We start from the raw sequence: 14,243 nt of genomic DNA on the forward strand, positions 1-14,243 counted from the left end.
AGAACACTGCTTCGTGCAGGGTATGGTCCTTGGTACAGCGGTTTTGACTTGTGAGCCATGCCTTGCCTTTCTTCGCACACCTTCTGGTTCTTTCCGAGCGGGCGTCCCCGGTCGGATGGTCCCCAGTCGGAGAATAGCGATGAGCATGGTTTTCTATGAATCCCGATCGGAGACACGAGGTCGGAGTCGGAGGCGGTCCTCGGATCAGGCTTTTAGAGTGGAGGCCATGTGGAGGCGGCCAGGGTCTGACGCTAGCGCTCCGATCGGAGTGGCCATTCGGAGCTGGCCTGAGCCTGAGCTAGTGCTCCGGTCGGAGAGATAGGCCGAAGGCGGCCTAGGCCTGAAGCGATTGCTCCGGTCTGTTGAGTTTAGATTCTTGGGCCGGTCTAGAAAAAGAAAAGGTCGTTCTTCTAGGCCGAGCTCTGGCGTGGAAGCCGGTCCCCGAGGGACCCCGGGTTTATGAACCCGACACCTGCTATGTTGTATGGTGTAGAATGTTGGCCTACGAAAAGACGACATGTTCAACAGATAAGTGTTGCAGAAATATGTATGTTGTGTTGGATTTGCGGTCATACAAGAAGGGATCGAGTTCGGAACGATGATATACGTGATAGATTAGGGGTAGCACCAATTGAAGAAAAGCTTGTCTAACACCGGTTGAGATGATTTGGACATGTCCAACGAAGACCTCCAGAGACACCGGTGCGTAGTGAAATCCTAAGCCAGGATAGTAACGTGAAGAGGGGCAGAGGAAGACGGAAGTTGACTTAGGTGGAGGCAATAAAAGGAGACTTGAAAGGATAGAATATACCCAAAGACTTAGCCTTAGATAGGAGTGCTTGGAAAACAGTTATTCACGTGTATGAACCTTGATGGCTTCTGCTGGGTTTCAACTCTTGCCTACTCCAACTTGTTTAGGACTTAAAGGCTTTGTTGTTGTTGTCAGTTTCCTTTTTTGGGTTAGATTTAGTGTTCTAGCAGCAAGAAAACCATGGATTATTCGTGGTTGACCCAATTGAAAATCATGTCAGTTTATGTTGCAATGATTACATGACGCCTCTAAGCTTAGGGTAGCTACCTGCTCTAAATTCAGATTGTTCAACCCGTTCTACAAAGCATCTGTAGCGAGAAATACTATTGTATACTTGGTGTTTAAATTGATGTATTATAGACTGTCCCTACTGAACCGTCGATCGGATGCTCAAATCTGAATCCTAAATTTTCTTTATTACTCTGAATCACATTATGTGATTTAGTTTCTTTTTATGTCTCGGTGATACACATGCGGATGACAATAGAAAGCTAACTTTTTTACGTGGCAATTTATACCCCCAGAGAGTGTGTTGATAGTCTGCTATCGATATTTCACAGTAGTTCTTTTGATTTTTTTTTTCTAATCTCATTACAGTCCATAATCTTATATTTTCTTTTAAACCTCATGGGAGAAAACCCGGCACGTATGCATTGCAACAGGGCTGAAGTATTTAAGGTTCAGAGCTGACAGCGTCATAGCTGACCTCCGGTACTCTTTCACACACATTCTCATATACAGGTAAATGTATTTTAAAAAATATATACACTTGCAAATAGACTTATAATGCTATCGAGACATGAACTGTTCATTTTGCTAAAATTTGGCATATGCTGATGCTTATGTTGATCTGTTGTGAGAGGAAAATACTATTCGTTCGCTGAAAAGTACTGCTGAAGTAGTTCAAGCGATACTGCTGATGCTTCTGCTAATTTATGGGATGTTAAAATGTTATCTACAGAATCATATTACTGAACTGTAAGTTGTTTCTGTTTGAATGTTGGCTCTATAGCTGAGGTTTTTTTATTGTTGTCATCGGCGTGCCCGCCTGTGCAAGTATGTATCGACTATCAAGACTCTTGCTTTCTAAATACTCTGCCTGGCCCTTGTGATGTGAGCGACTCAGAGCGGTCTATGGTTTTTGTAATTTATATTTAATAAAAGGATAAGCAAACAGGCAAACAAAAAAATTCCTCTCTTTTAGTGGGCTGATGGATGATCCATGTAGTTTCCTTTTTGCTCCCTTTTTACACACATTATATTTTCTCATGTCTAATTTGCTTTCTGACAATTTTTCCTCCGGGCAACCCATGTTAAAATTGTTGCTCTCCCTTCCATCCTCCCCTTCCCCTTCTCAAATAAAAGCCACCTATACGGGCACTGCATTTTGGGGAACGACACAAGAAAAACCCAGGGGTCAGTTATACGTTCCAATTCATGTGAGTCCATGGAGGTTTATTTTTTGGGAGATACAGTAATTTCAACATATTGTATGGTTAGAACCAAATGTCTAGGCTTTTATCGTAGTGATTTATTTCTACATTAATCTTACATAAACCAATTATTCAGGAAAATATGATGCCACCATGTTCCATTTCTTTTCTGCACATCAGCTTCGTTAGATTTTCAGCACATCAACTTTGTTATTTGGATTGTCAGAATATAAATCTCATCGCCTCTATCTTTAGTTGAGTCAGGAACTCCTATGTTTTTATGTACAAATCTCTATTTTTATCAATAGTGTGCTATTCATTGGGTCGTTGCAGGTTTTACTTCATAATTAAAACGAACTGTTTGTAGTGAAGCCTTCTCCAGATGACTAAGTTCCTTATTACTATTTAATTGGTTGAACACACAAACATAAGTTAATCTATTTTCTTTTCTTTTCAGTGCCGAGATTACTTGAGCTTAGGTGCATGCTGGTTTTATTACGAATCTAAATTATTACTTCCTTTTTCCTTAAAATACTTGCTAATGTGTTTTACTTTCTTATTATATATCCAGGTGCCCTTAGGGTGTGTTACCCCTTTTGCGGTAATAAATGAGTATGCGGGTAGGATTCATCAAAACACTATGTCTCCACTCCTCAACATCAGCAAATGGAAAATCCAAATATGCAGGTCCTCCAGGAACCACTGTCTACAATAGTTGTATGCTCCAACAACGTTTGCTCTTACCCAAAGTACTTTAGAAGCAGGATTGCTCCCTGTTATTCAGTAATAAATAGTTTATATATAATCACTCTGTACAATGTATGAACACATCTACGGCATGGCCATGTTGACTTCCTCGCCCTGATGCTATTACCATTGGAGCACTGGGCACTCATCTTTTGCCCATAGATTTGCCTGCTAATTCCAAACGCGCGCACACATAAATAAATCTCGCCATGGTCCTTAACCCTCACGTTTTCCACTAGTATATATAACAGGTCGTGGTGACAAAAAAAGTGATGACTTGTAATTAAAAAGAACAAATATATAAAACAGGTTGATGTAAGTTCCAAAAGAAGCGATGACTTGTTATTAAAAAGAACATATATACTGATTTATTCTGTAGCCACCTCTATTTACGATAATTTTATATACTGATTTACAATAATGTTAATACATATTTACGATAGTTGGGTTAACATATGGGGATATTTACCATAACGTTATAGTAAACCACTTAGCAAGGAATTACTATAATCTCATAAATTAACATAGTAATTATCGTAACTCAAAGTGGCTACAGGGTTATGGTGAGAGAAAAAAGATGATGACTTGTTATTGAAAAGAACAAATATATAAAAAAGGTTGTGGTGAGAAGAAAAAAATTATCCGACCTGCCGGATTCGAACCAGCGACCTAAGGATTTATCTGCTTATACTACAGTCCTCCGCTCTACCAACTGAGCTAAGGTCGGTCTTTGTTTTGTCTGCATACAAAACTTTATATATCGTCACCTCTCTGAGAATGCTGTCACCTCATAGACAAGTATGTGAATGCCATTGGGCTGTGGGTTTCGTTACGGTGTTGTTCTTTGAGACAGAAGCTGAGAGCTTCCGGTTCAGATAGCATGACATTATGCGTAATAAGGATGCTACTCTATTATTATCTCCGTCTTGAAAAATTACGCATCCTGTTTTCCAAGAACTCAACCAATTTCAGTTTTAACTAAACATGTTAGTTTAGTGTATTAACATTTATGGTATCGTTAGATTGGTCATGCAAATTTTTTTATTTTTATAGTAAATCTATTTAGAAACATAAATATTGATACTATTCATTGACTCTTTGAAAACAAGATGTGCACCTTTTTCTGGGACACAAGGAGTTTTTTTTTATGCTATGATCCATGTTACTATGAGTTCCATTTTACTAGGTTTTACTAGTTGTTCCCTTGTCGTCCCAAAAGATCATATTTGCTAAGGCCATTCTCATTGAAGAGTTTCATAGTATTGTTTTTTAGAATGCCACATCAAATGAAATACAATAAAATATGGATGAAACAACCACCCTTAATTTATAGTTCCATCATATTGTTTTATAGACATTTAATTTCATTACTAATCTAGAGTTGAAAACTGAGCCAGAGAATTTCATCTTCATGAAACTCAATTCTTCTCCCTTCTCAAAAATATTGTCATGTCATTAGAAATGTTTTATGAAAACCTATTAAATACGGATTAAACTCGAATGAAACTCAGAGACACTCTGTTCTAATGGTGCTAACCGCCGGTAAAAGAATGTGAAATAGTGAGATAGACAGGTCGGAGCTTTTCGTTGGATTGGAAGGCCCAGTCTGGTTAAACCTTCAGCATGCTTTTCTGGGCCGTTGGAACTGTGTCACATTCTGGTCCGACGCAACTCCGGGGGGCCACAAAGTGTACTCCCTCCGTACTCAAAAAAGTCGACGTTCTGGGCCTTTGGCCCGTTTTTACAAAGCTTGACGTTGTGCCATGGCAGGGTAAACTTTGGACTGGATTGCCCCTAGCCGACGCCGCCCGTTCGCTTCGATTGCCCGTCCGGCCGTCCGCCCGTCTTCACTCCCCATTAATTGCTGTTCCTTCATCTTCCTCTCCACGCTCAACTCGCTATTAGAGTTCGTTGCTGTTCCTTGCCGCCACGAATGGATCACTCGCGCCGCACGCTCGCCATGACGCTCGCCACACGCTCGCCGGAAGCGCGGCGCGCGCTCGCCGCTCGCTCGCCTGTACGCTCGTCGCAGGGCGCTCGCCGCGTGCTCGCTGCTCGCCGCGCGCTCGCCGCTCGCCGCGCGCTCGCCGCTCGCCGCGCGCTCGCCGTCGCATCCTCGTCGGAGTCCGTTGCGGAGGAGGTGCTCGCCGTCGCGGCCTCGTCGGTGTTCGCGGACTCGGATGAGACGTTCGCGGACGTCGAAGAGGTGCCGGACTCCGTCGAGCAGGTCGCGGCCTCGTCGGTGTTCGCGGACTCGGATGAGACGTTCGCGGACGTCGAAGAGGTGCCGGACTCCGTCGAGCAGGTCGCGGCCTCCGTCGACATGGTTGCAGACTCAGTCGACATGGTGCCCGACTCCGTCGAGCCTGACTCCGTCGAGTCTCTATGCCCTCGCTGTGGCACGTTCCACGCTAGCGGTGTCTTCGGAGAAGCTTGCTACCAAGCTCGCCGAAACGCACGCAGGTGTGGCCGTTGTGGACTTCTACATGAAGATTACGATATGCCAGTAAAGTGGTTCCATCTAATGGACAAATTCGATTGCGAGTTCTATATTCCTGATGTGGCCAAACTTGAAATGGATGGTACTAGAATCAAGTTGACTGATGACGTTTTGAAGAAGGTGGAAGAGCATATTAAGAAGCAGCAAACAAAGAGCACTAAGGTACAGTACATCATCTCTCAATTTGGCCATTGCAAACCTAAGATACACTCATCTAATAATTTGCATAAACTTGCATCTTCTAATTTGTTACAGGAAGAATAGCGAGTGATTCGGCTAGCAATGAAGCTTCACAAGGGATTTGCAATGGCAGCCTCTTTTCCCTCTCTAGTGCTTGTTTGTTCATGTGAGGAATCTTGATTTTGTTGCAACCTTTTACCTTCATTGCTTCCTTCAAAACAGTTTGTAGTGTGACAAAGATCCTATTTGCTTTCTTTGGACAGTACTCCAAAAATGCCTACAAAAAACAGATTGTAGTGAGTAGAGTACTTTAGTTGTTCAAGATCAATTTAATCAATCGAATGGATGATCATTTACCTCTTGCACTGCTGGAATTAGATCTTTAATTGTCTTAGCATCTTTCTTGTATTGAATGGCTTGAATAGCTCGAAAAAACCCCAAATCTAGAATGTTAAAATCTGGAGAATTGGGTGGTTGACATATAAGCCTAATGTCAAACCCATCTTGCTTTGCAACCGCACAAAAATGAGGATCATCAACTTTTAAATGAGATGGAGCATTATCTTGTTGAATGAATATTGGCTTGTTGACATCTTCTCTTGGCCACTTTGCTCTAATTGCGGGCAACACTCTATTTATCATGAAATCTCTTATCACATCCCTTGTGATTGATTGAATTGGTTTGATTACTTCCTCTCCACGAAGACGGTTGTGGCTTCCTCTAATAGCTTGTTCAAAATTGACTAGTGGAAAGCAACCTATTTTGCCATCAAACACACATACTCCATTTCTAAATCGTGGCCGAGCACATACACATAAGAACATGATCCTAGGGATGTAGTTCTTGTTCTTGCAAAGGCGGTGTGGTTCATCTTCCTCGGGTAGCAAGTAGTACCTCTCTGATTTTTGAGTGAGGTAGAACCACTTCTCATCAATAAACACAAAGTCAAACAAATCCTTGAACTTTGGATCATCAAGCAAACCTTGATCAATCATGTCAATGCACCACTTCAACCTAGTCTTCTTGTTATCATCAGTGAGGTAAGGTTTGATGCTACTAGAGTGGCGCCTAATGAAACCCCTTTTCAAATACCTTTGTATCCTAGATTTGCTAATACCAAGTTTACTAGACACATCTTCTATGGTCATCCTTTGCTTGAGAGGAATATCCCGCAACTTTTCCAAATCTAGAGGGATTGCTTTGCGGCCACTTCTACCTTTCTTTAGATTAGGAACCACGACCGGAATGTTTTGAGAAAGTTGGTTTTTACCTTGCCTCCATATGCGCTGAACTGATCTAATTTTTACTCCAAATTGGTTAGATACAATTGTTGTATCATGCTTGCCTAGTTTCCCATTTTTGCTTCTCATCAACAATGCTTGATACACTTGTTGTCTAACACGATCAGAATAGTCATTCTTCGGTTGGTGTAGTGGAACGGGAGCATCACCATCTTGTTCTAGCAAAACGAAAAAACAAGCTTTTTAATAGTACAAAGTAGTCACGGCATGATGTAGTTAAAGGAAAAAACCAATCATTTTAATAATGATAACAACAAGCTTATTTACAGTCCAAAGTAGTGATGACATGATGTAATTATAGGGAAAAAAAACAATCATTTGCATGGGGTGCTGTTCATATAAATGAGAGGACTGTAAATTAGGCACGGCATGACTAGTAAAAAAACAGCTCCAAATTAGGCACGGCATGACTAGTAAAAAAAAACAGCTCCAAATTAGGCACGGCATGACTAGTAAAACAAAAAAACAAAGTGAGAGGACTGTACCAGTGAGGTTTTGTACGTAATCAAAGTCAACAGCTCCAAATTCATCTAATGGTAAGTTCAAATCTATTCCTGTTGAAAAGGAAAGACCACACTTAGAAAGGAAAATAATTTGCATGGGGTGCTGTTCATATAAATGAGAAAGAACAAACTGAGAAAGACACATTACCGTGGTTCTCATCTTCCAAAACTGGCTCGTTGAGATCGATGGGAAGGTTGCCGTCGTCATCTTCTTCCAAACGAACGTTTAGATCAAAGGCAGGGAAAAAAGCACTCATTGCTCGGTTAAGTGGACAGAGAAGATGGCAAGAATAGATGGTTGAGAAAGAAGGAAAGAGAGGCGTTTAAGCAAGCAAGCAAATGGCGTGGAGAAGAGAGAAAGCAAGTTGCCGCATAAATAAGCCAGTGGCGTGGAGTACAGGCAGCTCAAACGTCGGTGCTATCCGAGCGCGCAGGCAACAAACGAAAATGAAACAAGTGCCAAACGAAAATGAAACAATTGCCCCGCGCGCATGCAAGACTGCTGTCCGCGCCAAGCGAAAATGCAGGCGCCGAGCAAAACTGCTGTCCGCGCGCGCCACGAAGGGCGAACAGTGCCATGCAGCGGACCATCACCATGCAAAATGAAATGGGCAACAAAAAAAGGTGGGGCAGCCGGGATTCGAACCTGGGGCGCAGCAATGCAGGCTCCGCGCACTAGCCAGTTGAGCTGGTTAACTTTCTTGTACAGAGAGCAAGCGCAACCATATTTATTAGGAGCAAAGAAGGAAAACTAACCCCTAATTAATCACTCCTTGGTTACCACAATCCTGTCCTAAACGTCAGGTTTTTTTGTACGGAGGGAGTACGCATTTTCGGCTTTGCCCGGCCTCGGTTGTTTCCCAATTCCCCCCGCCCGTTTGACCTTTGCAAGTGCTTTGCACATGACTTGACGGAACATGCTCGCGGATTTCGCATTTCCCATGGCCGGATAGCATTAATTTTCTGACCAAGTCGTATTGTTTATAGCTTTATTGCTCTTTCTTCCCTTGATACAACGAACAAGGTGCAGACTACCACATGATTTCCCGTCACACACATTCACACGTTCATGCATTTTGGTCATGTTCAAAGCTGGCATAATCTCTGGGGAACCGAGTAAATTGTGGGCAAAATCGACAAGCATACGAACAGGATATGCGTGAAAATGTTTCTTTTTCATTGAACAAATGAAAGAATCCACCATGGTCACTACTACAAAGTACAAATTTTAGCCGCGTGGAACAGTCTCCACAGCACCACCACCGCCTCATCAGTCATCACAATCACAAACGCTAATTACGATCCGCGAAATCTACCCCAAGGTGGCGCACGACGACGTGTCCGGGTCCACGAGCGCCGGGACCAGGTACTTCCTCCCGTGGGCCCCGTTGGCATTGAAGCTGGCCCCGCTGGCCTGGTCCACCAGCAGCGACCCCGCGTAGCCGGGGTAGGCGCCCTTGCCGTACACGCCGGCGCACGCCGTGGCGGCCTCCAGCGGCGCGTCGGCCGAGCCGTCCTGGTAGAACCCGTTGCCGAACGGGTTGGTGACCGTGCCGACGATCATGGACGCCAGCGAGATCACCATGCCGTCGACCCCGACGTCGCCGTTGGGCGGGGTGAGCGGCGCCGACTGCGGGCCGTACACGGGCTGGTGGAACGGCCACGCGCACTGTCCGGGGCACTGCGACGCCGGGTTGCCCACCCAGACGTACGCGAACCGGCCGGAGCGGGAACGCGGGGACGCGCCGTGCGTGCCGCACCGGGACATGCAAAACCCGTCCACGGCCACGTCGGCGGCCGTGAGCACCAGGTTGATGGCGCGGCTCGGGCTCCCCTTGGCGGCGAGCCTGAGGAGGTCCCTCTCCGTGAGCCTCTTGCCGAGGGAGCAGTTCTGGTCGACGACGTGGGAGCCGAGGCGCAGCGCCGGGAACCGCACCTTGGAGCTGGCGTAGTACTTGCGCGCCGTCTTGAACCACGTGGCCACGGACGGCTCCGGCTGCGCCGCCGCCGGGGCCGCGGACAGCGACGAGACGAAGTCGGTGATCACCGCGCGCTGCGGCGCCGAGAAGTCACCGTACCAGATGAAGTTGACGGCGATGGGGCCCGACAGGAGCGCGCCCTTGTGGTACTTCATGGTGATGGCCGGCTCCTGGACGAGCGCGGTGAGCCTCCTCCCCGCGAGGCAGGCCTGGAACATCAGCGCGAACGCCAGCAGCGTCGCTGCTAAAGATGCAGTGGAACAAGCCATTGGTGGAGGCTCTCCAAGACGAAATTTGTACTTGGGTGGGGGTGGGGTGGTGTTCTTGGACGAGTGATTTCAGCTGGTTCTTCTTGTTTGTGGATTTGCGATGGATGGGTGGGGATGAGCGGGGGCCGGGTTTTATAGGCCACGAGCCGGCGAAGTGTGTGAGACACGGGCAGTGGAGTGTGGAGGGCTGGGGCCTGGGACGCTGCGCGTGACGTATGACGGGAGGGCACTTTCTGGGCCAAAGTAGGCGTCCTTGGTCGGGCTGCCCGAACGGTCACTGACAGCTGCCTTTGCGTGGCCCCTGCCAGCTCCCAGCTGTAGTTGGGTGAGCACTTTACCATTTTGCCCCGGCGCTTGTTGCCGCGGAAACCGCTGCTGGCGCGGGCGGAAAGCAGGGCAAGTTGGGGATTGCGGGGGGAACGGGCAAAGTGGGGACTGCTGGAGTGGGTAAAAGCAGGTTGGCTTCTCGAGGCGCTTGAAATTTTAGGCAGCGGGATACGAACGTTGGGAGGGGGTGGTGGGCCGGGCCCGGTGTGTGGATTCCGAACGTTGGTTCACTGGTTTATGGGCCCGGTTCCCAGTTATCACAAGCTGTGAACAGAGCAGCAGCACTACACAGGTACTCCAACAGTTGGTGCGCACTGTTCACCTTGTCAGTACGATCCACTAATCCGGTCACAGGCCTCGCCGGTAGCATCAGGGTTAGGCCATTCCTCATCCACGTAACTTGCCAGCCAGGCTGGTGCTGGCCTGCATTGCGCCTGTTTGGATGCTGCCTCCCGGGCACCTCCGGCCCCAGCCAGAGCCCCTAGGAGTTCGATTTTCATGGTCTGGGCTGTGTGTCACGTACGCCCAGACGAGGGCCGCATCCAAACATGCCGTGCATGCATGGTATTGGAGACTGCAGTGGCTGACAGATTGGCCCACCTACCAGTCATTGCAGTCCCTCTGCGTTACAAAACGAGAGGAGAGGACGAAAGAAAACCAAGAGCCCATGGATGATGGATCATATCCTATTACCAGAACGTGTGATCCTGCCATGTTATTTCCCATCGCACGGCAAAACCTGGGACGGGACCCCGTCGATCCCAAATCTCCATAGCCAAGCCAATGCTAGAACAAAGTGGTCCGTCGGATCGTACTACCATCACAGCCATGATCCCAGCAGGCGAGCACCAACTGCATCGTCTTTGTACCGTACATAACTGACCAGTGATCAAGGATCCCAGCATGCAAGGCCGTGAGCTGACAGATGGTCACTGTGGGGTTAGCGAAACCCGTCACCAATCGGGGAAGACGCACTCGCATGATCGGATCGGATCGGATCAGATGAGATGAGATGGAGGCCCATCAGCGTACGGCGATTGGCGTAAAGCGAGCGAAGGTACATGTCCCGCATGTCAGCGGACCACACCAACCAAGAGGACGAGCGCTTTCCTGCTCGCCGGGCCGGATGCCCTAACCCCCGGTGTGGGCTCGCAGAGATCCGCGTACGGCCGGCCGCCAGCTGGTGGTGAAGCGGCTAGGCGGCCCTACCGCCTTCACGACGCGCTCGTGAACGGCCTCCTCGCTTATTGCTCGCGTGCCCACCACGGCACCACCACTAGCTAGCTGCTGGCTGGCTGGCTAGCGGCCGCGGGCGCCAGCCGTGGTCCGTGGACACGCGTATGCCCGCCCACACGTACGCGGACGAGACGTCGAGACGAGGCGACGCATGCAGACTTGCAGAGGCTGGCCTGGCCTGGCCTTATCCGCGCGCGAAGGCTGGCGGCTACCCGGGGGAGGAGGTGGCCGGGCCGGCGAGGGTGGTGAGAGAGAAAAAAAGGCGGCATGCTTAAATGGGGCGAGCGAGCTAGGTAGGTCAGTGCCATTCATGAGGTTTTGATGCGTGCATGGTCGTTGAGCTATCACGCCAGTACCGATGCATGCTCTCGTCTTTTCTGGCTGTCCTGCTGCGCCCCTTTCCTGGAACGTTTCGTGAAGGGCTCTCAATTGCTCAAAGGGCCCGGCCAGCTAGCAGACAGCTCTTGCAAGCCGAAAACGGAATGCGAATGCATGTTCAGTTGGCAAATGCATGGTGCTTCGAAAGCTTCTGCAATGTCTGCATGCAGTTGGATAACTTGGATGCAATGCCTGCGCTAGTAGTTCCTTTTGCACGGGAGTTACATGTTCTGGCGCGAGTAACTTCACGCTATCTCTACTGTACGGTGGTTGTTAGCCCAACGGCTAAACCACGCGTTTATGATGATTAATTGTTTTCGATCCGGGAGAGGACGAAGCTTGTATCATGCCTGTCGCTCGAGTAGATTGCCGTTTGCGGTTGCCTCCACGTCCTGGTAAATCTTCGGGATGGATATATCATTGCTGCCCTAAAACAAAATCTGCAGGAGGCCTCACGGTAAATTCGTGCTTCAAGACAAACGGGGGAAGCCCTGCCCCTGCGGCCCCAAGACGCACTGCCAGGCCTGCACACGGAACGGTTAGATACTTGAGACCGTAAATATAACCCAAGTAGGCCCGTACAGGTAATACATGCAGCACCTCCCTACTCTCCCTTTTGCAAAAGATAAACGAAGAAAAAAAAGTTAGGGAATTCAGCTAAAGGCCAATAATACGTTCTCATTGCAAAACAGTACTACAGGGAACAAAGCAAATGTCAAAAAGTTACGGCGAGTACTGGAGTACGTCTTGGTTCATGACCATCATGAATCGAGCAGTATATGTAGCTACTAGTACGGCTCTGCTTAAGGCCAGTTCGCTTTGCTGAAAAAACAAGCTAAAACACTGTTCCGGCTGATTTACCGTGAGAGAAAAACACTGCTTTGACTGAAAAAAACTTAAAAAAGACGGACTAAAAAAAATGCTAACAGGGCCTAACAGCCATACTGGCATTTTACAGTCAAGAACAGTGTAGCAGCAATTTAAGCCGATGATAAGTACATACTGTACAGAGTAGCTAGCTCTCACTCGAACCTTAAATGTAGTAATAAGTAGTAGTACTGTTAATCCAGCCAGAATTTACCGTCAGGATGCAGAGACAGAGTTGTGCTGTTTTACGCTGACAAGAGCAAATGCACGTACCAGTACAGGTTACCGTCAGGTAAGCAGCCTCCTCAGCATTGAATAATTAGCCTCCAGCTCTAGTTCTCCAGTAACTTCAGTAAGGGTGCGTTTAGATCAAAAAATTTTTGGATTTTGGCTCCCTGTAGCATTTCGTTTGTATTTGGTAATTAGTGTCTAATTATGGACTAATTAGGTTCAAAAGTTTCGTCTCGTGATTTCTCGACCAACTGTGTAATTAGTTTTTTTTCATCTACATTTAGTACTCCATGCATGTGCCGTAAGATTCGATGTAACAGTTACTATGCAAAATTTTTTGGCAACTGAACGGGGCCTAATTCTACCATGAATCCTGGGTTACCCAACCGCAGCGCGTCCATTCATATGAAATCACCAGGTGGTACTTGTCGAACAAAGTAATGGTACGCGTAATCACGCGTAGAGCCATATGATGATGCACAAGCGCAGCGAGTCTCGGGTACGCTACGGCGGCTGGTCTTAAGCATGGGCACGGTACAGTTCTCCGCGGGCCGCGGGACAGAGGATTTGGGCCCAGTTTAGTTTCAAATTTTTTTTTTTTGTAAAATAGGCACGGTAGCATTTTTGTTGTTATTTGGTAAATAGTGTCCAATCATAGTCTAATTAGGCTTAAAAGATTCATCTCGTGGATTTCGTCTAAACTGTATAATTAGTTTTATTTTTTATTTATATTTAATACTTCATGCATGCGTCCAAAGATTCGATGTGACGAGAAATGTGAAAAATTTTGCAAAATTTTTTGCAAACTAAACTGGACCTTGGTGAGCAGACACAGCACACAGGCAGGCAGGCTGTCATCTTGCAGGACGCTCCTAGGGCTCATAAACCCGGCTGCGCCGTGTCTCGCGCGTGTCCCCTCTGTGGCTGTACTCTAGTTCTCCGGACGGCCTTATCACCTCAGCCATCATGCACCATCTCGAACGTGATCGACGACTTGTTCGGGCGTCCGCAGCGTCATGCACTCGTGCATGTTGATGTTGATTAAGAAATAGTTAACCGCTGACTGTCAGTGCTAATGCTACTCTAGTACTTCCTCCATTCCAAACTATAAGTCGCTTTCACTTTTTTGGTTCATCCATTTTAATATGTCTCATTCGGCTTACCTCATATTCGGCTTGTTCGGTTTCTTTTTTCAGCCGGAACAGTGTTTTTCTCTCACAACAATTCAGCCAGAACAGTATTTTCAGTCAGTTTCAGCTAAAATTCTGTTAGTCGAACATGACCATTATTGTATTTAGATACGTAGTAAAATGAATATATCAAAATAGTCCAAACAATTTTATAATTTAGAACGAACAAGTAGCCAGTAGTATTACTACTACAATAGTAGGTTGTTGGGTTGTCGAGGGACCGGCTGGACGGATAACCATGGGGAGGACGGAGGAGGTAGAGAACGAGACACCGCGGTCCGCGGGCCTTG

The 14,243-nt window shown here is 47.0% G+C and overlaps 2 protein-coding genes and 1 non-coding gene across 3 annotated transcripts; all 3 read right to left on the reverse strand.

Annotated features, from left to right (window-relative positions):
* Positions 1 to 3,632: 3,632 nt before the first annotated feature.
* TRNAY-GUA (transfer RNA tyrosine (anticodon GUA)) lies at positions 3,633 to 3,718 on the reverse strand. Its single transcript is given in 2 exon segments — positions 3,633 to 3,668; positions 3,682 to 3,718. It is a non-coding gene; the product is annotated as a tRNA-Tyr (tRNA).
* A 2,014-nt stretch (positions 3,719 to 5,732) lies between these two features.
* LOC136470628 (uncharacterized) lies at positions 5,733 to 7,339 on the reverse strand. The gene is made up of 2 exons (XM_066468405.1): positions 6,029 to 7,339; positions 5,733 to 5,948 (listed from the first exon to the last, which is right to left on the reverse strand). The coding sequence occupies exons 1-2, from the start codon at positions 7,040 to 7,042 to the stop codon at positions 5,733 to 5,735; spliced, it is 1,230 nt and encodes a 409-aa protein (XP_066324502.1). The 5' UTR covers positions 7,043 to 7,339.
* Positions 7,340 to 8,632: 1,293 nt separating this feature from the next.
* On the reverse strand, positions 8,633 to 9,788 carry LOC136474936 (protein PHOSPHATE-INDUCED 1 homolog). Its single transcript, XM_066472502.1, has one exon. The coding sequence runs from the start codon at positions 9,722 to 9,724 to the stop codon at positions 8,789 to 8,791; it is 936 nt and encodes a 311-aa protein (XP_066328599.1). The 5' UTR covers positions 9,725 to 9,788; the 3' UTR covers positions 8,633 to 8,788.
* Between the last annotated feature and the right edge of the window lie 4,455 nt (positions 9,789 to 14,243).

Source organism: Miscanthus floridulus, chromosome 8 (assembly GCF_019320115.1).
Source record: "Miscanthus floridulus cultivar M001 chromosome 8, ASM1932011v1, whole genome shotgun sequence".
Taxonomy (NCBI): Eukaryota; Viridiplantae; Streptophyta; class Magnoliopsida; order Poales; family Poaceae; genus Miscanthus; species Miscanthus floridulus.